We start from the raw sequence: 25,622 nt of genomic DNA, 5'->3' as shown, positions 1-25,622 counted from the left end.
TTTAAGAAACCTGGGATGAGGATTAACTAGTTAGATGCCCACATGGCCACATTTGTGAGCTGTTAATAGATTTTAGCACAACAATAATTAGTTGGTGTAATAGTTAATAATCATTAAAGTATTAAAATAATTAAAATAGGTAGGTACTCAAAGATCCTATATCATATCAAATTGAATTTTCATGGTGTCAAATTCCTATATAATTTTTTAATTATTGAATTCATGTAATGTCTCATTTTTCAAAAGCATTCTAGTTATTAGTTATACATTTGGTTTAAGAGAAAAGTTTTTTCTAATGTAATTGAATTGATTTTTTTTAGAATTAAGTTAGTTTTAGTATATGAAAAATCATTATACGTAGTATTTATATATTATCATTAAGCGAAAATACATTATCATCAACTATATTTTCAGGTAAATAACTAAAAATCTATTTCTGATTTTGAATTATATTCTTTAAATAAGTTTTTATTGCTACATAATCATTTAAACTAAATTTTCATTTATACATTTTTTTGGTTCGCAATCATGTTGCGTTTTTTGGTGGTGACAGATAAAAAAAAATGCAAAATCGTAGTATACACCGACAATTTTAGCACCCCCTGATATGTACGTCTACGTTTGTAAGAGTATATATAGTACCTCTACTGACATTTTTTAGTGCTTAGGGGACCTCCGAAAGTCTTAATCTAACTTTCCCGCACGATCCGCCCATGGGCTAAATGGGTTAAGGTCGTAAACGAATATCGAATTTTTCGCGATAAAAGAATGGCACTGCAGTACATGAATAAGTGTTGCCTAGCTATTGTGTATACACGAGCGCCATTAGCGACAATATCGATTTAACTCGACTAACACGCTAAGGTAACATGCTTATATGAATCCGAATGCATAATATTTTGAAATACTTTAATACCAAAGTTAGTTTGCATTTGGATGTGTTTAGTAATAATTGTCTCAATTTGGTTCTAATATATACCTCTCCTGTACCTGTACCTGTAGTCGCGATAATGGATAGATTGAAAAAATACTCGACTAGTGAAGCGAAAACGTTGCAGTACATTTATGAAGTACGTACTTAGATATAAAATTATGATATCATATTTATACTTGCGTCGTTATAATTTTTTTTTATATACATATTTATCATTGAACTTCACGTGTACGTATATTTCCTGCTGCGACCTGCATACGTGTAGATAATATTATAATAATAATTCGTGAATGAAATGAGACGTTGCTACGAACACAGCGCAACATATTAAAACCACGACAGTATAATAGTATTAAGTATAAGACAGATAATTAAATTGCTATTATTATTACTGCGAAAACACTTTAAAGAGCGATAGACTCATCAACGGCGATGCCGAAGTCAATTTTTGCACATAATATATAGTATATACAATATACATTATTATTTATCATAAACAATGAAATTCTCAAAATATTTTAATAAATTTTAAACAATAGATTGTAAAGGTATATGTTATATAGCTCAAACTTACCTGTTTATGTCGTTCTACGATATTTCAAAATTGACTTGTAAGTTAGTAACACCTAGTACTATATTATACAAAATAATATATTATAATAATGACCCGGTTCATAAGTTTATGCATTAAAAACCACATAAATAAATATGCGTAGGTATATAGGTATATATAAGATATGCATACTCAAAAGTTCTGAAAGATACACTTAAATAAACCAAAAATCTTAAACTATACAATTGAAATATATGCACAGTGAAAAAATCAAAAGGAAATTTTTAATAATAAGTAATATTTATTCATGATTAAAAGTTTAATTTTATTCCTTAAGATTTTTATTAATAACATTATCTCTATGATATATAGTTATAAGTTTACTACCATAAAACTAATACAGTCATACTTCATGCAATAATAGAAATAAAACTAAAAATAATTATCTTAATGCAATTTACAATGACCTACAATCAATATCGAGGAACACTCAATACCTACTATAGTACCTACTATTATATACTTCTACGATTATTTATTTTTTATAATATTACTAAATTAGTAATCACACTAAAAATATTATTTTCCTATTCCTCTTTAACCATATTACTTGTAACGGTGGGGAGTATGTAAGTTTGAATTCAGTAAATTTTATAAAGTAAGTAGAATTACGAAATATTGATTTTTAATAACATTATTTATAAATATATTTAGAATAGGTATATTATATTTATAAAAATAATACCTAATTACATTTTTGAACACATTGTTTTAATATATTTATTATTTTCTTAAAAACGTCTATTATACGAGGTTTACCACGATAACCGATAGGTTGTAAAATGATCAGCAATTAAATCAAACTATTTGAAATCACACGAGAACACGAATAAAACCATATACTCGTAAATTATTACAACGGTATAAACAACAGTTTATGTTTTTTTTTGTCAATTTAAAAAAAATTTGAAATATTATTTAAAGTTTTAGATTCTAAATGAAGTGATGAGTGTATTAATTTTACAATGATATTTTTTTTTTGTGTATGTTTTTGTGTCTGGTGTACAGCATAACTTGTTGAAATAATGCTTCAATTTCAAACTTCGGGGGTGGTTTCCGATGGCAAAGTGAATATCCTTGGTACATTATAGAAGTAAAAAGTAAGAATTTTCAAAAGAAAAAAGTGACGAAAAATGGGAATTTTTACACAAAACATGTTTTCGACAAAATTGATTTTTTTTATATATAGTTGTAACTCAAAGCTAATCAATTTAAATACTTGAAATTTTCACCAAACATTCATATTAGCGTTATCTATATACAGATAAAAATATTTTGGCTTTTTTGAGCTATTTATAGACAGCTGAAATTTTAAATTTTTTCTAAGTATTTTTTTTTTGAAGTGTCGATAAAAAATTTTGGCTGCCTAAAAAAACTTGAGAATTTAATACAAGGTTTCTTATGAGTTGTTTTTATTGTAGTTAAAAAAAATCAAGTTACTTATCAAATTTTTTATAAGCGTTTAGAATTAAAATTTTTACGAAATATGTTAAAATCGTAAAATGTTATAGTAGTTTTATAGTTGAAAATTCATAAAAATGTTTATATTCATATCTAAGGTAGAATTCAACACTAAGTTTTCCATAAGTTTTTTTTCAAATAACTTTATGGAAAACTCGAAGTGACATTATACATGAAAAATGTTATGAGCGTTTAAATTTAAAATCGCGTCATGATAACGATTTTTCCTCAAACGATTTTAAATATTTATTACTAGTTGTCACCCGTATGCTCCTCTCCCGTAGATAGTTAATTGCACATTGTGGGGCTGTTTCTTTGTCTTATAATATAGTTATTTTGATCATAAAATGCTATAAAGTGTACGTACCTTATACCTATTCAAAATAATAATAATTTAAGGTGTTTATAAATTCTTATAAATATACTTGTATAATATATAGATAATAAAAACAATTTTTTTTCACACATTAATATATCATTATTTTTATAACCGTGAAATATATTATATAATATTATAACGTCGTAAAATGAATAAAAAATAATAATGATTATTAAACAACAACATTGGACGACTTGGCGTTTTGTAGGTTTCCGTATCATACAGCCAATCAGCGCGCTATATACTTACTATACTATTTTTCTATTGGTTATTATCATTATTGGATGAGTTTTAATCTATCTTACCTACTCTAGTCTCAAGATTAAGTTCGTCAGTCGTAGTTCGAACGCAGTGATATGTACTTCAACCCCCACAGGACCGTATTCAAAGCGCCGAGCCGTTGTCACATCTCTTATACATCGACAATAAAAATTGATTCATCATCGATTCCATGTACACATTATGAGGTGGGCCGTGGGCGATTGCCTAACTATACTGACTTTACTAAACAATTATTTTAATATATTATATATTTATATAATATATAATACATATTATACTTCGAAAATCAATTTTACAGGAGAGACATAAAACTTATTGTATGTAACCTTTTATGTTCCCTTTTCGAAATAAATTAAATATGATATGCATATCAGATATGTTTCGTTTTTACGCCAAATAGCGTGTTTATTTGTTTTACTTTTATAGTATAAATTATTCAAAAAGTATAAGTCGTACATACTTGAAAATTTTACCAGTTATTTAATTTGGCATTTTCTTTACGTGATTTAATTTTCAAAATTACATTTGAAATATTCGTTTTTATTAATTTTTTTTTTTATATAAATACGTATCGATAACATTTTTTAAGCTGAGTCAAAATATTTAAAAACTTAATACAAAGTTCCTCAGAAATTAGTATTATAGTGATTAAAAAATTATAAGAACACATAGGCACAATTTTTTTTATTAGCGTTTGAAATCATAAATATGTACAGATTATTCTGTAGTTAAAATGTATAAAACATTTTGTGTAAAAAGGCTAAAAGTTGAAAATTTAATACAAAATTCTCCATAAGTTTGGCTTACAATAATTGTAAAAGAACTTGAATGTTAAATAATTAAAAAAATTACAAAATCCAAAATTTATTTATAAAATAACGATTTATTATCAAATAATTTTAGATTTTTGTTACAGTTAAAAACTACTAGCCGTAAATCTTGAAACATAATCCACCTTCTTCACCATCCAATTTAAAATATTATATATTTTATATACTATATGTCCTAGGCTGACAAATCATCTTCATTCAGAATCGTTTTTTATGTACAATGGTCAATGATACCTATCATTGGATTCAAATTTAATACATCCATTATAGTGACCAACTATATTTTTAATTTGAATTAATATTTCAAATTGCTTTATTCATTTTTATAATTAATTCGTATTAATTTTGGTCATCCTTTTTTTAAAAATAAATTTGCTTCTTTTTGCTTTTTTAAAACAATCGTATGCTTTTTTAGTTGCTTATACTAATATCCTTAGTACTTTCATACGTATCATATTATTAAACATTATATAACATCGCATTATACCTATATGGCTATATTGATCAAGTTTTTTGATGGTTTGACAGTTTTTATTGTCCAATAACATGACGAAGACTTCGGCTTGTTTCATCGAAGAATGCTACAAATTGAATATGCCAGCACCGTCTATTACTGCAGAATCTGCCGAAACTTGCAATAATAATCTGATCCACCTGTCCAAAGATCGCGCTGCATCCATTATACAGTCTTTTAAATCTGTACCCAGGTTAACGTTTATGAAGGTAAAAATTATTAATACTATGGGTACCTATAGGGATTAAATTTATGTGTGAAATAAATTAGTAAAATATTAATTTCACGCTGTTGTAAAAATATGCTAATGTATATGTATAAAAATATAAAATTAATTAAAACGCAAGTCAGAGAAAGTTAAGTGGTTATTTTAAAGTTTTATTTGTTAAAAAAAAGTTAGACTTTTGACGACAAATAAAGTTAATTAATTGCTTAGTACCTAACTGCATATTTGCATATCAATAGAACAAATATTATCTTGTCTAGTTAGTTATTAAGTAGTTACTCAAAAAAAAAATTAATTCATCATGTACTCGCAACTATTAAATTTAACTTTTTAACTCATTAAAGAACAAAAATATTTTGCACTTACAATATTTTCATATTTTCATATTTTTAGACGTGGAGCGATTTACCTGATGAGATAAAACAGATTGATGAGTATCGAAAACTCACATTTTACCTTCACGTATACTACACCATATTGGAATGTAAAAAACGTGTCAACAAATCGGAAAACTGTAGTGATGATAAATGCGATGAAAATGACGAAAGTTCTATGGCCGCTTTTCGCAATTTCTTACTCCAAAGAGGTGCCGAATTCAGTACAGAAAACGAATTCTTACCGTACTTTGCGCTGCCATACGTATTTGAACCGATGCAACACCCGTCGTTTAAAAATTTATTCAAAGTACAGTTAAAACATTAATTATTATATTTTTCAATTATTACAGTATAACCACAGTTTATTAAATCATATTTTTTTCTTAATACGCGTGTCAATTGTTTTTTTTTAAACTGTTTTAAATGTATATACAAAATACAATTTAATCGGATTTTAATCAAAACTAAAATATTAGTATGAATGTAGGTAACAAAAAGAATAACATTTATAGTAAAATATATAAAATTTTTATATTTTTATAAAATATTTTTATATTAGTAATTTTAATTCTATACTCTAACACAACTATACATTCTATTTAAAGTTGTCTTAAACTTAAAATTATATATATATAGTATTCTATATGTGTTGTGTATACATAATTTAAGATTTATTATAATTTCCAAATTTACTCTAAATTTTAGTTTTGTATTATTTTATTTTTATTTATAAGATTGAGTTATATATTTATTGTTTATAGTTATTTTGTTGTTACCTGCAGCAGAATAGATATGGAACTTATTAGTATTACTTATTTAAGATTATCAATTAGACTTTGTTATACATTATTAATTTTTTCAATAACAATGTTTAGTTAATAATTTAAATATTCTAAACATCTCAACTTTGAGTATAACATGATATTATATACTGCGTCATTCTAATATATTTCGAAAATTTAAAAAAAATTGATTGGTTTTTAAATTTATGTTTGTTTTAAGGAAAATCGATGGTGTGATTCGCTTAACAAAAGATTAGAGGATTTTATTTTGGATATCTCTATTAATACGTCGGTGATTTTAGTACCCAGCAAAGATGCAGGAAAACGAAAATTGACGAAAAAAAAATTTAAAACGCTGTATAAGGAATATAAACCGCTAAACGGTTTGTTAAAATTCAACTATACGTCTTTATATTTTGTATTACATCAGTTTTATAAAACTGTGTGTAATATATATTATTATAATATTAGCCTTGGCCGCCGAACTGTTGAACGCATTGGAAAATTCGATTCGTGGACAATCAATTAATTTGGAAATTATTTTAAAAAATTGTAATGCTGTGGTGGAAAACAACAACGATAATAAAGTTAGTGTTCTTTTTAGTTTTATTATGTAAATAATACAATTTTAAATTATTCCCCACCATTTATTGTATTAATTGTATTAGGTATCTTATTTTTACAATATTTTTTTGATAAAAAAACATATTTTAGAAAAATTTAGAAAGTGTTGTTGACGGCCAATTCGATTTGGCCATTTTTAAAATCAAACTTGAACTTCGAGATGGTAACAGTACCAAGAACAAATTACTTATACTACAAGCCTTGCGTTGGGTAAATATAGATCCGTTTCATAATATACAACATAATATTTTTATATAATAACCAATTTTTCTGTTTCATATTTTTGAAAGAGATTGACAAAATCAGAAAATAAGACTGACACAGTATTGATGATAAAAAAACACGATCTATTGGATTTGTGTAAATCCAAAGCCGAACAAGGACTCATGAAATGGCTGTTGATGACAAACGGGCCACATCCTCTACAACAAATGATATCTAGACTGCTGAACGCCTTGGCGTCATTCAACAGGGGCCGCAAATATTTAACGGGCTCTCCATTTTTACTGCGTCTGATCATAACTCAGCTCATATCGTCGCAACATTTTTGGGACACAATCACCAGCAACATGTTGTTAGGAACGTTACAGAAGCTCAGTACGGGGTAAGTCACATATTATATTCAAATATGATAATATTTTTATTTATTTACTTATTTATTTATTTATTTATTTATTATTATACTTGAGATGAGAGCAAAAGTTATACACCATACACTATTTAATTTGTAGGGTAGATCGATGCAAGTTGATTAATTTTATTTTAAAAAATATGTAAAAAAGGAGAACATTAAACAAAAAAGTTTCAAATTACTACTAATTGTTAAATTATAGTGTAATCCAAACTATAAAAAATTTGGTGAAAATCAAATTTAAAAAAGAATCTTAATTAAGTATTGATATTATTAATATGTTTAGAGTATCCATGTAACTTGATTGAACAAAACTCATTAAAAATTGTCTATCTCACACTTGCAGTATAATTATACTTCTAATCTTTGATTTTATGTATAGGTATTTGATTTTTCGCAATAAATTCGATAACAATTTTCGACAAAATTTCAATAGTCTTAAATATTTTTTTTTATATTAACAATATTTTCCATAAACGATTGTATACTTAAATTTGTTTCAATAAAATATCTATAGTGATAGATCACAAAAACATTGAGAAATATAATAATGTTTAGATGTTAATTATATCAATAAAAATGATGAAGTTCAACGCAGCGTGGAGATACTCGACATCAAAGATCAAACATCGTCGACGGCGGCTATTGTTTTTCCTCACGGATTATTCCTTTAAATTTTGCTAGTACTTCTTTAATTTGGTTATATTTTATAACCACCTAGTTTGCATTAGAAATTTAATCTAAGTACCGTTTCAGATTATCACGATATTTCATAATGTTTTGTGCAAACAAACATTACAATATAATAATCATTAATAGTTATTACGCCGAATACGCATATGGTTACAAAGTCTAGATTGTGTTGGACAAGTTTACACGTTGTGGCTGTTGCATATCTCTGGGCTCAATACATCATGTGATAGATAATTATAACACTATAAAGATACAAAAATAAAAGTTAATTAATTAATTAAAAATAAATAAATGCAGTTTTGCACATAAAAAACCTACTTCGAGTGTCAATAACACAATTTTAAAAAAAAAATTCTTCTTAAAACTTACTTAAATTATAGGTATATAAAAACAATTATTAAATGTATAATGAAAAAATAAAACCATTAATTATAATAATATGAATTTTATACCCAAATTAAATTGAAACTAACTAAAAACAAAAAAATTAAATGCTAGTATAATATATATTAAAAGAACACGTAATATAAGATGTAAAATGTAAAATAAAATTTACGAATTGTAAAAATTCGCTCTACTTCCTAGTGACGTCTATAGTTTTAAGTGTTGGCTATTATGCGTGTATAATATACATTTACTGCACAATATTACTTAAAATACTTATGGTGTTAAAGATCACGAGCACGAAAACGGATGATTGGAAACGGTTTGGTCACTTGGCTGGCTGACCAACTCATACGAAAAAGCGAATTCACCGGTGACCGGAACAAATACGAGATGTACGATCTAGAATATAGTCTGGCACTGTTTATGAACCTCTGCCAATGTCATTCGGCCGTCCGGGCTTGTGGCTCACGTGCTCGAAATCTATTCAAGAGCTTGAGCGTTTTCATGACCACTTTAGACGTGGACGTAAGTAAAAAAATTGACTTAACACTACGATAAAGATTAAATTATTATTATTATTATTATTTGTATACGAGTGTACAACTGTTCAAGACTACAGAGTCATTACTCATTATGAATTTAAAAATTACGCATTTAATAACTCAAAAAACTAAAGCAATTTTTCATTATTTTAATTATGTGTTTGTACATTTTTTATTACAAAACAGTAGTCTTTTTATTATCGATGAAATATTATGACTATGATTGTACTTAAACTTCATATGAAACATAAAACAACATAATTGGTCTGAATCACTATTCAGATTTTGTCACGTTGATTTACTGATTTTCCGACAACTATAAACATATACTTAGAGTATAGTTTGTAACTTGTAACGATATTTCTCGAGTTTTAAAAAAATCTATATCTATATATTTAAATTCGTAATACCTACCTATACATTACAATTGTTTGGATTTTTCTAAAACATTTTAAAAATAATAACGCTAAGGCCTTAAAATATATATTTTTTTAAATAAGAAACAATTTTTTTCTCCACCTAAATTGCAACTATTTAAAAACTGGGTATTCATGAGATAAAACAAACCACACTACAACAACAATGTACCTAAATAGCCTATCCATAACGCCGTGTGTTCATAATAATTCTATAGGTTCAGTTGTTGTATGTGAAGCAACCCCCTTACCAACCAGATTTATAAATTACACCAAATCAATTTTAAGTTATAAAGCTTAAGTTGATTCTTTGAATTCCTGAATTCATAGATTTTAAGCTACAACTAGAATTAATGGAAAATACTGATTTCGAACACATGTTCAATTCTACCTACTTAATCAAATTGTGTAAGCTCTTCTCGTTGGTGTATAGATCATGCCGTGCATATCTGGCATCTTGTACAATTTGTTCAAAAACCAAGAAATGATGGCCATAGCTAAGGAAGAAGGGGTGACCGGAGTCGTGGAAAAAACGATTGAAAGCAACATCAACACGTACCCTTCGGCGGTCGAGCGGTTAGCGGACGTCAGAAATATTTTGATACAAAACGAGCATCCGGCTTTCGATCAGTCTTCGTCGGATGATGACTACGATTATTTCAATGACGATAGTGGCGACGATGACGATGATAGCAGCAATTCCGATGAAGATGATATAACAGTACGTATGAATGTTATAATAATATAATAGAGGCGTTGTGGGTGGATTTAGATTTTTCGTGATAAGAGATGGGAAATAACATTTTTGGTAACCCACTTTCATGGGGTGGTAGTAAACTTTCCTGATTTTATGGTAACTTCTCCGATTCTTTAAAATAGTGAACTCTTCCAAGTCAATATAATGAGTCAAAATCGTGCAAAATTCAAAGTTGCAATAAACTAAAAAAACAAAAACAAGTAAAAACAGTCATAAAAAAAATAAAAAATAAACTATAGTAGTCACTCGATAATATCGAAAAACTCCATAAATTAGTAACCTATTTAGTAAATTAGTAAAAATAAGTTTTTTATCTTTTAATATGTATATAAATCTATTAATATTTTGAAAATACACTTGTAATAAATTTACATGATTACAAAATGACGATACAAAACAACATTTTTATAAAAAAATATATATATTTATCGTTATAATTTTTAAGTTTTTGACATTTTTGAATGACATTAACATACATCTTATTTATTTTAGAGCAGAATATTTTTCAAAGTATTTCGATACATAAAAATCGATATTTATTGTTTATGAGTTATGTTAAGTTAAGTTTACCTAAACTGTAAATACTTATAACAGTTATAACTCATAAAATACTCATTTCAATTTTGATTTTTATGTATCAAAATACTATAAAAAATATTCTGCTTTAGAATATGAAATTAAAAATGTATATTTTTGTTCAAAAAAGTAAATAACTTAAATATTTATAAAAAGAAATATATAAAAGACATTAATGTTGTTTCATCTGAAAATTATATAAAAAAAGATACTTTCAAAAACATTAATAAATTACATTTTGAAATAACGTGTGTTGTCGTCAAAAGAATCGTCCTGTATATACTATAGCATAGTAGAAGGAGTTTTAAAAATGTTAGTAAAGTGTATCTCGTTACTTTACAATTTTCACCAAAATAATTATTTCAATTTTCAAATCACTTTTGATATAAATATTCAATTAAAATATATAAATTAAATAATTATAACTATTAACCAGAGTATATACATGTAATTTGAAAATGTATGAAATTTTTTTCCGTTTAATATTTTATTTAGAAATACACATCGCACATACCCTTCCTTGCACAGATATACAATAGGGATATTACTTAATTTATTTATTATATTACAATATAGTTAATTGAATAGTAATTATAATAAGTATTTTTATAATATTTAACAATGCTGTCTTATACATAGGATGATGTCGAAAATTTGGAGGCGGAATTGGATGAAGACGATCCACTTAAGATTCAGCCCAACGGTGAGGAGTTTCTTGCCAATTACAAAACGTGTGACAACGCAAAGCATACAACTTTAGATCGATACAATATTAATAAATGAAAATAATAATACACTCAGTACTCATGCAATATAAAGTTACAAATATATTATTATTTATTTATTATAATATACCAAAGTATATTTTTTCTATTTTATCTCATTTCAGTATTATATAATGATATTTTAAACTTTGTTATTATCTATACGAAAATATCAAATCAGATTTTTGTTTAACACAATATATTATATTGATATGTTTATAAATTTATTTATATGAAGACTAGATATATTTTACTTTTATAACAAAAATATAAAAACAAGCGATTGTTATATCGTACACCGAGTATGCTTACATTCGAACTTCCACATAAACTTCCATTTATACAATTCGATTAAACTTTAATTTCAGGTTTCGAAATTCTAATATTTGAAATACATTTTTTTATAAACATTTAATATTTTAATTTTGATAAAATCCATTACAATTATGAAAATTTACATATTTCAAATAACGTTTATCGATAAATTTCAGAATTGAGGAAACTTACAGTCGTTCCTTTGGCTGCATCCGAATTGGTTCCCAGACCTGAAAATTGACATTCAAATTGGTTCCCGACATTCCAGGTAACACCCATCCGAATTGGTTCCCGGTATTCTAGATAGGCGGCACACATCAGAATTAGTTAACGATAAACACTTTCGAAATAGGTGAAATACAATCTAATAATACTATTTAATATTTCATTTTATTTCATTAAAACCGATTAATGTAAAGCTTGATGAACTCTTTGATTACATTCTTAAAAATTTTATTGAAAAAGATGGCTCATTTACACCAACAATATGGGCCGAATATACGAGTAGTATAGAACGAACAACTACTTAATTGCTGTGAATAATTTCACAGCAAGTTCAACAGTTGTTTTTATTCTGCACATTCGAACATTTTTCAATTCATGCGGATGTATTTAAAGAAATCCAAATTAAATCTTATATAAAATTACGGAGTACAGAAAAAGCATTTTCTTAAATCTAAAAATAAAGAAATATGCATAAAAACAGAAATGAACAAATATAAAAATAATACAATTAATCAATTAGAAATTATAAAAAATGTTTGCTGTACATTTTTACTCCAATAATACATTAATATCTACTAACAAAAAAAGAAATAGACAAATTAATATCCTGTTTATTAATATTTATTTTATATTTTTAATTTAAAAAAATATTATTATTACTTATTATAATGTACCATAACAAAAAATTATAAAAATGGCAAAAAATCATAATTTTTAACCATACCTGCATAATATTATGTAGATAATTCTAAATCTGTATAAAATGGGGAAGAAAATTCTTTGACTAGGGAAACAATTCGGATATATCCTTTATATCAAACAGAGAACCAATTCGGATATTCCGGTTCCTTTACATCGCTCCCCCCTCTTTAACCCCTACTAATATGCGTACACTTGAACGCATTTGCTTGAAACGATTGGCATCTGTTTATTGTTTTAATAATAATAATATGGCGTAGTAATAAGAGAGCATCGCTGTAGGTTATATTATTATTCATTATAATAATATCGTCGACGGGCGAGCGCTTTCGAATCAATATACCAAACTTTCTACTCAAAATTATTATAATAGGTACGAAAAACACATGCGAAAAAAAAATTAATTCCTAGTCCGGGCTCACTATAAGATTATAATTAAAATAACCAAATTAGTATAAAAGACCCCTACTGTGCACGGTTATCGACGCCAAACCACCGTGGCATTATATTAATATTCATATACATCCAGCGTATATAGTAAGGTATGTATATTGTGTATATATATTTAGATGTATGCTTGAATAAGGTACTTTAAACCGCATATTTGATAAATATATGTGTACCTATACATAGTCTTTATGCGTGAATGTATAATGAAGTTCGACCGGTTTATGTAGTCGTTTATTATTATACCGTATTTTTTTTTTCGTTTATCCGCGCCGATAAAAAATAAATCATTGATCTCTGTCCCGTTCTCATCGAAACAGCATCGCAGTTTTGCTCCGTATCTCGCAAACACAACTTTGTTCCGCAAAAATATAATATATTTGTATTATATCGGTATTACGCATAATATGAAGTCTGTCGTCCGCGTTTCGTTGGCCACCGTCTTCGGACTTTGCGTGCTGGCCATCACCGTTTCCGGCCAACTGCTACCGGAAAACCCCATATCGAAATCCACGGAAATCCTGAGTGATATCCTACTGAAGGTATGTTGTCAGTTGGCCGACCATAGTAGATTCTAGACGTAGTTTGATTTTAAAATAACCGAAACATATCGCCACGAACCTATGTAAAGCCGTAGAGGGTTCTATCTTTTATTTTTTCTTATTTCATTATTTTAATAATCAAATAACTCAAAATCTGATTTTTGTAAATTTAAAATATACATAAAAATCGTGTACCTATTCAAACTCATAAAAAAATTTAATATCCTCTTTTCTACTATAAATGGTTTAACCAATCATTTTTCTGAAAATTTAAGTACAGAAATCAAAATCTTAACTAGTAACTCATATTATTAAAATATTTAACTTTGTGTACTAAGAATAACAGATCTATAATTATAATAGATCCAAATATTTTGTATTACATCTTATTCCTATATTTTTTTAAATCATTTTTAATAAGCAATATCCTTAGTACAAATACTTAAATCACCGAAAAACTAATCATTTGAAGTTTAAATTAGGTACATCAACATTTTTAAAAATATATCCATTAACCTATTAAATAATTTACTGTAAAAAAGGGAGGTTTTTATATAAAAAAAACAGAAAGTTGTATAGCCGCAAGATTTTCGTAAGTCGTAAAAAAACGTTTAAGAATTTGGAAGTATGATTTTTAAGTATATTTAATAATTAATGACCATGCTTGGTAAATCCTTTTATACTAGTACCTATATAGATCCTAGGCAATTATAAATAAACCGATTTTATAAGCTTGTGTTGTCTCGTTGTAGGCCACAACTGAAGACCAATCTAATTATGTGGTGTCGCCGTTCGCGAGTTCTGTGATTTTGGCGCTAGCGGCCGAGGGAGCTGACACGGAAACCAAGAGCCAACTCGTAGCAACCATGGGTGGTGAGCTACCAGACAAGAGTTCTTACAAAGAAGTTCTCACAACTATCAAAGTATGTAATTAGTCACCTATGCAAGTATATCTATTTGACACAAGCCATAATAAATAAATAGATAACTAAACCGTACCTATCACAAATATGGAGACGGTGAAATAACAACATTAGTTGTAATGTATAGGCAATGCAAGTGTACATATAAAATTATATGGCATATCAACCTAATTAGATTTTTAAATTATTTATTAGTAGTGTATGCATTATACAGTGCTCGCAAAACTTCCATTTTATGCAGTAAACCACGATCCTGCTTATTCTAAGAATAAGCAACTCTGGACTAAGATGTTATAAGGACATCTGGTACTATAATAGTAAACAACAAACTTAAAAAATATTTTATTATTATACAAGATTGGGATAAGTGAATATTTTAGAAATACAAATAAAATAATGTAGCACTTTTAATATTTTTTCTAATATCACTGCTGTATAATAGAAAAATTTAAACAACTACAAATATAGTTATACAACATTTCAATGATTTTTTTCATTTTTATGTCACAGGGTTATTCGCTAGATGGATTTGCGCAGAACAAAGTCGTTCTAAAGAATTTCTTGTACGTTTATAAAAACTACAGTGTACATGAATCGTTCGCCCAACTCGCCCGGGACTATTACTTAACTGACGTGAGGAGCGTCGAAAGACCAGACCTGGCAACAAAACGAGATGCGACCAACAATATCTCCTTAGATGACGATAACACCTCCGGTAAATTTTTATGATAATATTATCTACAGTAACACTATAGTAAGTTTATTTTTATAAATCACTAAAACATAGACTGATATGCTAATCGGATAAAAGGGTGTATTAGTAAATAAGTCAAAAGTGTCCTCTAATATTTTTTAGATTAGAGGGTAATCAATTTTTCATTATATAGGTACATGTTTATACTTTATTGTATGATGATTTTTTAAATAACTTTACATTGGTATTGATAAAACTAACAGGAGCAAGTAAAATAATTTAAAATGTACTCTGACTCATTGACTACTGAACTACGCTTACGTCCCAATACTGCATTAAATTTTAATGATAATTTAATCATAATACCTAGCATTTCATGCATTTCAATAAAAATGTACAGATTAGTGCGTTTCACTCAAAACAAAATATATTAGAGGTACGCTGCAATTTCTAAAAAAATACTTATTACTATACCTATAAATACCCCACAGGTGAATTTCCCATCTCAGTTTTATTTTTCCCGGAGCAACACGCCGGGTGATTAATCAAGTATACTTTAATATATAATACTATGTATAGTTAGTTTATCCCGTTTTGCGAATCTCACGCTGCGAAATTCCGGCTGCTAGTGGTCAACAAATCCCCCAACAAATCTCATGATGCGAATGGTCTTGGCGCGCCTCTTGAACTGGATTCGACAAGTTCGTGCGCCAAGTCGTAACGTACAAGACATGTTATACATACATGAATCGCAATTTATAATACGTATAAATAAAATAAATTATAGACAGCATACAACCACTCTAGTCGGAAAACCTGTAAATGGATTATGACGTACAGAATAAGCCCCTCGACCTTGTTTATCATCATCACAACTGTTTGAGATCATGACGATGCGGAGATCACCTCATTTCAATTATAATACAATATGATTTGTTAAACGATTTAAACCGATTTCTACTCAATGTTTCATAGCTACTATTATAACCGTATAATACGAGTATATACTGCACCATCATGCATAAAATGTATACGAGCATGCTAAATTGTTCATTATGCTAATATCAAAGTGAATTCATTTTTTCACGTTTCCACTTATTTACTAAATAATTTTATACAATGATAATTTATATTACCTATATTAACCAACCGGTTTAAACAAATTGTCAACAATTCTGAAAGCAAATAGTAGAAGTATCGATATATGGATATATTCATGACAAACGGTATTTTAATTTTATGGTCACGGTAACAAGCTGCAGGTGAAACGTCCTCGATAATTTATAATTTCATTAGAGAAATTTAATACTCCCGCATAAATCGTTTTTTTCTCCAAAACAAATTTTCTCCTCAAATAAAAATTAAATTACTAGATTCCGAAACAAAATTGAAGTTTCTATATTATACTCAGTGTCTATAAAATAGGTTATTTTTTTTATTAAAAATATTCATTATTATAAAATTATCAACGTTTTTTAAAAATATTTTTTTCATAAATTTAAATTGTTACATAAACAACAATTTTTTGTAAAAAATGATATATATTTTACCATTTTCGATGTATAATCATCTATACACCACCTCCCGAAAAATGTATAACTATATTAATTTTTTTCAAACGAATGATAACACTAACCAAACAAACGCAATCTACTAATTTGTCAACCCAAGAAACTATTTTTAAATACTATTTGACGGATTTCAATAAATATATATTAACCACTTAATGTATTTACCATAAACCTGTATATTGTAGATTTTAAAGAGCACGCCTTGTTGATCTTCAACGGTTTATCATTGGAAATGAATTGGCCGACGAGCACGTGGCACAAAACATCATTATCTTGGAACGGCAACGTGGTCAAAGCGTTCGGTGCAGCCGGAAATTTCGCCATCGGTCAGATACCTTCACTTGATTGTACAGCGTTTAAATTGCCCTACAAGGTACGTAACCTAACCTAACCGAGGTACCCTTAATTAAATATTTTAGAAAATAGAACCAATATTTTAAATTAAAAGTGTTTTCAATTTTCAGTAATTTATTTATTTATTCATTCTGATACCAATAATGTAAATTCTTTAGCATCAATTGTTTTTTAGTTTTTTTGAATCTTGTATTAATTTTATTACTAAATTTAAATCAGTGTTAATCAACGTTTTGGTTTGGTTTAAAATTAAGATTACAAAAACTGGAAAAATTACGAAGGATCCAGTAATATAGAATGAGTGCAATATAGGATGGAATAGAGGAAGAAATGTTGTGCTTAGAAGACGCTACACAGAGTAATGTGTTGTCTCCATCTTACAAACGTGCAACATAACAAATTTTTGCTTTCAGTAAAACCGATTTTATGTTATTTGATTTAATATTAAAGTGAATTAGCCTACGATAAAACCTGAAAGTAAGAAACATTATGTATAATAAATAATAATACATGCATAGGTTTTTTTATGATATTTTATATTTCAAGCGAGTATACAATAAACATTTTAAAATTATTAATTTTACATAATCATAACTCTCTTGGAAATTAAATTACCGTAAAAATACGTATGTAAAAATTTAGATAATGTTCTTACCTTCAAGTTTAGTTATAAGTTTGTTCACTCCAATATTAAAACTAACAAATCAAAATATTGGTTGTCTTTGACGCAAATTTAGTAGTTATACTTTTTAAGACAAAAATAATACATTACTGTGTAGCGTCCTCTTATTACTAGTCATAATGCTATTTTGATTACACAAAATACGACAAAGTTTTATACTTTTTTGGTACAGATACAATGAAGTGAGTAAAAGTGACAGACAATCTAATATTTCTATACTACTTCCATAAACGAACAAATTTATATGGATAAAATAGCCTCTGTGAACCAATTTAATTCATCAGAGCTGCAGTATATAATGTATTAATGTAAATCCATAATGTATTTAGTGCCCAACAATAATATGCACTATACACTCATTGTACCCACTGAAATAAGCAAAAAAACGACCAAATATTGAGTACAAAACTGCATATTTAGTTTATTTTATTTTTCTCCTTATATTAATATATTATTTGTAAGTGTCTTTACTCTATCTCTATACTATAGCATAAGTACATATTATTATTATTATTATGTATACTAGACTGCACGTCTCAATAATAATCATTTTCACGTGTGTTTTAGAACACTGACTATGCCTTGTTAGTGCTTTTACCAAAAAACAAAGATGTATCACTGAACGAAGTACTGAAAAAACTAAATCCAGAACACGGTATCGAACAACTAACGAAAGCGATGACGATGAAACCCGGTTTTGTGACTATGCCATGTTTCCAAAGCAGTAACATTACCCATCTGAAAACGGTTTTGCAACAGGTACCTATAAATTAGCTATCATAATGTTAACTACCTATTATGGTATTGTTATTTTTGGACCATTTTATTATTTAAGTATTATTGTTATTAATAATTTATAATATTATACCTGATCAATTTTTTTCATCTTTCTGTTTTCTTATCTGCAGGGAACTCAAACGAATACCGTATTCACCGAATCGGCGGACCTGTCAAAACTATCATCGGACAAGTTGTACTTGGACGACGTGGTCCAGCAGGCCGGAATCCGCGTGTGCGTCGAAGGCTCTTCTTCTTATTCGCTGACTAGTATGTCTTACCACGATAAAAATGCGGACCCGAACCGTCTACACCGGAACGACCGCCGTCGTGTCATCGTTAACGGTTTACCAAACGTTTCAGGTTCCGCGTTTACGTCGCAAAGGGTCATCAAGGAGTCGGTGGTCGTGGACCGACCGTTCGCCTATGCGCTTTACAACGTAGCCAACGGAATAGTTTACGCCGCTGGCAAGTTGGAACGGCCGATCTGGGAGGAGACTGACGATGGCAGCGATGGTTCCGACATCGAGACAATCAAAATTTAGACAGGACCGAAGCGAAGATGTATATTATTATAACTGGAGTTCGGATTACGTTTTAGCTATAAAAAGAAATTTTGTTTAAAAGTACTATAAATTCCTAAAACTATAACTATATAATTAATTAACGTACAACATACACGTTTTTAGAATATACAAATAATAAATCCGCCAAATTTCTGAACTAGAACCAGTGACCGTGGTAGAATGAAATATTTTTATTTTTGAATTTTTTTCCGACAAATTAAATAACCAAATAATCCTAAATTTAAAATTTATAAATAAAAACTACCAATAGGAAAATAAAATAAATATTCTATTCTACGTCATCCGAACTTCATGGTTATAAATTATAATATAATGAGTCGTATAGCCGACGCTTATAATTTGGTTGGCGGATATACCTAATAATCATAATAAGTTATTAACAATAATAACGGTCGACGAAGATCATCGGCGATTTGACGACGATTATTTTAATAATATAATTTTGTTATGATAGTCGAACATTTTAAATAATATTATATTATAATACCTATATTATAGCAATTTGACGTCAACATGACGCTGCCTACATAATACTTATTTATTATTAAATTATTAAACATACTTTATTTATTTCTCCAAGTATTATATTATACTAGGTAAATCATATTATTTAAATATAAATTATATTTGTAAAAAATTGAATTTCTTATTATTTATCCCTATTCCTTGCATATACAGGGTAAAACCCATAAATATGTATAGTCTTACAAAATGACATGTTACAGCTCATCTGTATGATGTTCGCAAAATGTAAACTGGCCACCTAATTGTTCGATAATAAATAATAGTAATATTTACCTACATAAATTCTGATAGCTAGTCGCGGAGATAGCTTGAATTCTTTTTCCGGAAGCTGATTTGTCGTAGGTATTCGGGTTTCATCACTGTTATTGTACTTGCTGCAAAAGTTCCATTTTACGAAAAGCATTAAATCACATACTGCTCGGTTAAAAAGCGCTTTTTTTCTCCTGTTTATATTTTATTAAAGTTTCTCTGACATCTGACCATCTAAACTTATTGTTCACAGAAATACATTTTTTGACACTTATAAAATAGTTAACATAATTATTTACAAAGCCAGTGAACAATAAAACGCGCTTAAACCGCAATAAACCGAATTTATTGTTTATATACAGTATATACACGTATTATCATAATACTAGCTGCTGGTGTAAGTTGTTCTAAGTACCTATAATCAGGACATTTCGTCTCTGTGAGAAATGAACGGGTAAATTATATTTTGTAACGTTAGTACCGATGCTGTTTGTGATACTGGTATCACTGATTTAACGGACTGGTGCAATTGGCGGTCTGATTTTGAAGGTGGAAAAGTTTTTGAAAACTTTTCTGAGTCTAACCGTCGGCCATCACCAGTGTTTGTCGAGTGTCGACACCTGCAAATATGACATACAGCGAATTAGTTACATCACTGGGTGTACTTCGGTTTATGTGCAAGTATGTCCTGTATAAATAAACTTCGTAGCATAGCAAAAATCAATTATGATTTAACTTAAGCTAGTTTAAAATGGTTTATAATTTACATTTTTTTTTCAATTAATGAATTTACAATCATTATATTTTGACTAGTATTAATATTTTTTACAATTTTTATATATACGAGAATGGTCTGGAATATTCACGGATTATCATTGTTTATCAACATTATACATTGAAAAAGAAATATCTAAATCTATTGATACCTAAACGATTATTAATTTGCTCAAAGCAATAGGTTTATAAAATAAAATAAAAAAGCGTGGTCAAGTGGGTACCCATTGCTGTTGTACATTAGGTGCTGAACGGATCACTATTATATAGTATAGGAGTGTTAAATTTGAATCCAATGATAAAGCCAATGGGTATCATTGTATACCTACGAAAAACAATTCTGAACGGAGATGATTTGTGAGCCTAATATATAATACATAAAATATGTTATATTTTAAATTGGGTGGTGAAAATGGTGGTTTATGTTTCAAGTTTCTAAGATTAGTAATTTTTAACTATAGCAAAAGTTTAAAACTATTTAACAATAAATCGTTATTTTACGAGTAAATTTCGGATTTTGTAAAAATTTAAACTAAGGATAAAATTGTTTTAATTGGTCAACGTTCAAGTTCTTTTATAATTATTATAACCCAAACTTATGGAGAATTTCGTATTAAATTTTCAACTCTTAGCTACTTATACGAACATTTTTATAAATTTTAACTGCAAGATAATTTGTAAATGTTCATGATGTTAATGCATTTTCGTGAATATTTGAACTTCAAAAGCTAATAAAAAAAAATTATGAGTATGTATTCTAATAATTTTTAAATCACAATAATACTAACGTATGAGAAATTTTGTATTAAAATTTCAAGTATTTTTACTCAACCAACAAAATTTTATCCATATTTATAAAAAATAAAAAATAAACAAAAACAAATAATTCAAATGCCTATAAATAGCATTTAAATAACCGAAATATTTTGAAAATTCAATCGTGTAAAGAAAATGCCAATTTAAATAATTGGTGAAATTTTCAAATATCTACGACTTATAGTTTTTGAATAATAACAAATACTTAAAATCGTTTGAAGATAAATCGTTATCGATACGAAATTTCGTAGAAATTTAAAATTCAATTACTCATATCATTTTTCCTATAATGACGCTTAGAGTTTTCTCTATAACTATTTGAAGGAAAACTTATGGAAAACTTATGGAAAACTTAATGTTGAATTTTTTAATCTTAGATATAAATACAAAATATTTTATGAATTTTCAACTACAAAATTACTTGTAAATTTTCGCGATTTTGACATATTTCGTAATAATTTGATCTTTATTTTTAAACCTCTATAAAAAAATTGTGACAAACGATTTATTTACTAACTAATTCCTAACAATAATAAGTCCGATTTATGAGAAACCTGATATTAAAGTTTAAAGTTTTTTTGGTTACCAAACATTTTTTTATTGATACTTCAAAAAAAAAAAAACAATCAGATAAATCGAAAATTTCAGTTATTATAAATAGCTCAAAAAAGTCATGATATTTTGACTAATAATTTTAAAATTTAACTGTATATATATATAACGCTATTATAAACATTTGGTAAAAATTTCAAGTATTTACAGTGGTTAGTTTTGAGTTAAAACCATATAAAAAAAAAAAAAATTTTAAATACTCTCAAAAATTCTTACATTTGACCTCTATAATGTACCAAGGATATTCACTTTGCATCAGAAACCAAACCCGAAGTTTATAATTGAAGCATTATTTCGATGAGTTATGCGACAATATATTTTATGCTGTACATAGACATAAAAACAAAAAACAAAAACACACATATCATTGTAAAATCAATACATTCATCACTTCGTTCAGAATCTAAAATTCAGTAGCTATTCAATATTTTACTTTTTATGTTTCTATTACCTATATACATGATACCTCATCTAGAATAAATTAGGAGTAGCCACTAGAGTTAGTAAGTAGGTGGAAAAGACTAAAAATGTCTGTTCACGCTAATGAATAAGACAAAAATGTTAAGCCCCCCACGGATGTGACCAAATATCCGCCTATGCAACTAGTAACTGTTCAAAAATGTATTATTAAATATGCTGCGTAATAACATGACCAAAATCATATAGTTATGAAGATTTTGTATCTAGAAAAAAAATGATTTAACCACGATGAGTTAATTCATTTATTTAAATAAGATTATAAAAAATATTTTTATGTTCAAACTCACTATTATCTGTAAAAGTCGTTCATCATTGAATTTATTTTTCATTAATATAATTATTAAATTCAAATTTAGATTAATAGTTTGCATAAAAGTAGTACTGTTTTTGACGCCTATTCTCACATTCTGTCAGAACATTAGAACTGCAATTACGAGTATAATGTATTTCATGATAGGTAACTATTAGGTAATCAGTATACACTTCAAGTAGATGAGAAACTTCAAACTTCTCATCTTCATTATCAACGTCTGACTCACTATATAAAATATAATACACCTAAGTACTTAAAAAATTGATACTACGACAATTATTTCTAATGATAAGCTAAAATACATAAGCAAATTTTCCATGAAGGTATACGTTTATAAAACGATAGACATGAAAATTAGAATTGTCAATTTAACTCAAGTCTTAAATGTTTTAAAAAATCTTACCCAAGTCATCAGTCATTCCATATATCTGATTTTTCAAAATTATTCAGTGCTGTTAATTGTTGTACATAAACATTCATTAATTCAGTCCACAAATTGTTTCGTTTTTCGTTTAATAGACAAACTTGGATATCTAGAATAAATACTTTAAGAGAGGTCTCCATCTGTATTGGTTGAGCTTGAGCATTAAAATATCTATAGCAAAATAATCATTTATAAAAAATATTGGAAAAAAAATAATACTAAATATAATTTAACTAATTAATATTTTTTTAGTCACATACGATGAAAGTTCTTTTCGTGTCGAGTGAGATTGCACTTGTTCTTAAATGATCACTGTGCTTTCAATACACAGAAAGCAAAGTTCACTGTGTATTTTTTCATAAGTGTTATTAGGGCGTCTTTGAGAATGAAAGAAGACGTGTACAATATTCACATTTAATCATTTTTATGATAAAAAATTAAACTTGATAGATAGAAAATAAAAGAAATAACAAGAATATACAATAACGTTAAACACGATTAAAATAAATACGAAAAATAAGTATGCAATGGTGATGGTGCAAGAAATGATGTTGTAGGAAATGAATTTATTTTTAAAACTTTTAATAATACTAAGTATTAAAAGTAAGCGAACCGTTGTCGCACACGGTGGATACTCAAGTGAGGTATTATAATTTGTATTCCCGGCGTCTAAACAATTTCGTGCCAACAGAGAATTTCAGTCGCACTGTGATTGGCTAGTTGGCTACCAATCGTCGTCTGCACATACATTTGTTTAGAAATATTGAAAATTTTAAGATATCATTATGTTACATAACTTATTTGTCTTCTACCAACTGTATTTTAATAATAATAATAATACTTATATAATACACTAATGTTTGTGTACGGTTTTTCAAACATTAGATTTCATACACCGTTATTTATCTAAAAAACAGCAAAAATTATCGCAAGATATATTTTATACTAATTTGATGTTAATAATTAGACAAGGCTGAAGGCACTTATAGTTACTCTGAGAATCATTTAACTAAGGTGCATGAAAATAAAATGTTAATATTATAAAATAATACTTTACATACGACCATAAGGTAGTGCAAGCGATGAAACGAGACTGTCGAGACTATACTTCAGTAAACGCTTAATACGTAGCAGGTCAAAGAATTATTATTATATAAATTTTATAAAATAATCAAAAATAGTTATACCGATATTAGTGGTAGTACCATTGTGATATTTCATAATCAAATTCTACAATTAATTCTTCATATTATATCTTGGTTGGAACCGGCCCAGCCGGGGTGGCATTCGCCCTGGAGGTCCCGCCCTAGACCTTACCTCGGCCTGCGGGGTGGTCTCCCGAGCGGAGCGCCGTCCCTCGGCGAACTTCCGTTCGAATAGCGCCCACGCCGTTGGACTAGCCCGGATGCGCCCGATGAGCGCATGGTTTCCGCGCGTTCTGGCGACCAACCGCCCACCGTGTCCTCCGCACAGCCTTCGGACTTTCCCCAGCAATTGCGCCGCCGTGGTCCGGAGCTTTTCCACGTGCGTGGCTATTATTCCGCGGGATGACCGATTGTTGCGGGTCGGTGGCGGTCGATTTATTCGGTCTGCCATCTGAAAATAAGGTAAGGTAGGTACCTATAATATAAAACGTCTATGGTATATGGTTAGTTAATGTTCACCACTAACAGTCTAACAGCTCGCTCGATTGCCGAGACATGTAATTTAGTAGGGTGTTTGCGATAACGACCACGACAAAGTTATGACATTTAAATAACTTAAACATAATATGGTACACGCTACCAATCCATACCTAAAAATATTTTTATTGATAAGATTTCAA

At 28.1% G+C, this 25,622-nt stretch overlaps 2 protein-coding genes and 1 long non-coding RNA gene across 4 annotated transcripts; 2 read left to right on the top strand and 1 right to left on the bottom strand.

Moving 5' to 3' along the window:
• Positions 1–798: 798 nt before the first annotated feature.
• LOC114123969 (lisH domain-containing protein ARMC9-like) lies at positions 799–12,079 on the top strand. 2 transcript variants are annotated; one of them, XM_050210717.1, is made up of 11 exons: positions 799–1,070; positions 3,702–3,854; positions 5,028–5,222; positions 5,633–5,923; positions 6,619–6,781; positions 6,870–6,985; positions 7,113–7,232; positions 7,313–7,626; positions 9,021–9,258; positions 10,125–10,412; positions 11,664–12,079. In XM_050210717.1, exons 2-11 carry the CDS (start codon positions 3,744–3,746, stop codon positions 11,805–11,807), a joined length of 1,980 nt encoding a protein of 659 aa, XP_050066674.1. In that variant the 5' UTR covers positions 799–1,070; positions 3,702–3,743; the 3' UTR covers positions 11,808–12,079. The 2 variants fall into 2 exon arrangements, with proteins under 2 accessions (XP_050066674.1, XP_027842915.2); XM_027987114.2 differs by lacking the exon at positions 3,702–3,854 and having other exon boundaries at positions 801–1,070.
• Positions 12,080–13,732: 1,653 nt separating this feature from the next.
• On the top strand, positions 13,733–19,631 carry LOC114123931 (antichymotrypsin-2-like). The gene is made up of 7 exons (XM_050210718.1): positions 13,733–14,016; positions 14,769–14,939; positions 15,450–15,654; positions 17,390–17,577; positions 18,808–18,999; positions 19,149–19,287; positions 19,381–19,631. Exons 1-7 carry the CDS (start codon positions 13,882–13,884, stop codon positions 19,560–19,562), a joined length of 1,212 nt encoding a protein of 403 aa, XP_050066675.1. The 5' UTR covers positions 13,733–13,881; the 3' UTR covers positions 19,563–19,631.
• Positions 19,632–19,663: 32 nt separating this feature from the next.
• On the bottom strand, positions 19,664–24,521 carry LOC126555833 (uncharacterized). Its single transcript, XR_007606959.1, has 3 exons — positions 24,058–24,521; positions 23,777–23,968; positions 19,664–20,998 (listed from the first exon to the last, which is right to left on the bottom strand). It is a non-coding gene; the product is annotated as an uncharacterized LOC126555833 (long non-coding RNA).
• Positions 24,522–25,622: the final 1,101 nt, after the last annotated feature.

The sequence above is a fragment of the Aphis gossypii genome, chromosome 1 (assembly GCF_020184175.1).
Source record: "Aphis gossypii isolate Hap1 chromosome 1, ASM2018417v2, whole genome shotgun sequence".
Classification (NCBI taxonomy): Eukaryota; Metazoa; Arthropoda; class Insecta; order Hemiptera; family Aphididae; genus Aphis; species Aphis gossypii.
The sequence above is the reverse complement of the archived record's forward strand: the minus strand, read 5'-3'. Positions and strand labels throughout refer to the sequence as shown.

What these genes read in the sequence shown, in the direction of transcription:
- LOC114123969 (XM_027987114.2), top strand. Translation starts at nt 888, where the DNA reads ATGCATAATATTTTGAAATACTTTAATACCAAAGTTAGTTTGCATTTG. An exon ending in CCAGGTTAACGTTTATGAAG is followed by an intron (nt 5,223 to 5,632) that starts GTAAAAATTATT and finishes TCATATTTTTAG; the next exon opens with ACGTGGAGCGATTTACCTGA. An exon ending in CCGATGAAGATGATATAACA is followed by an intron (nt 10,413 to 11,663) that starts GTACGTATGAAT and finishes TCTTATACATAG; the next exon opens with GATGATGTCGAAAATTTGGA.
- LOC114123931 (XM_050210718.1), top strand. Translation starts at nt 13,882, where the DNA reads ATGAAGTCTGTCGTCCGCGTTTCGTTGGCCACCGTCTTCGGACTTTGC. An exon ending in TGAGTGATATCCTACTGAAG is followed by an intron (nt 14,017 to 14,768) that starts GTATGTTGTCAG and finishes GTCTCGTTGTAG; the next exon opens with GCCACAACTGAAGACCAATC. An exon ending in TTCTTCTTATTCGCTGACTA is followed by an intron (nt 19,288 to 19,380) that starts GTATGTCTTACC and finishes CAAACGTTTCAG; the next exon opens with GTTCCGCGTTTACGTCGCAA.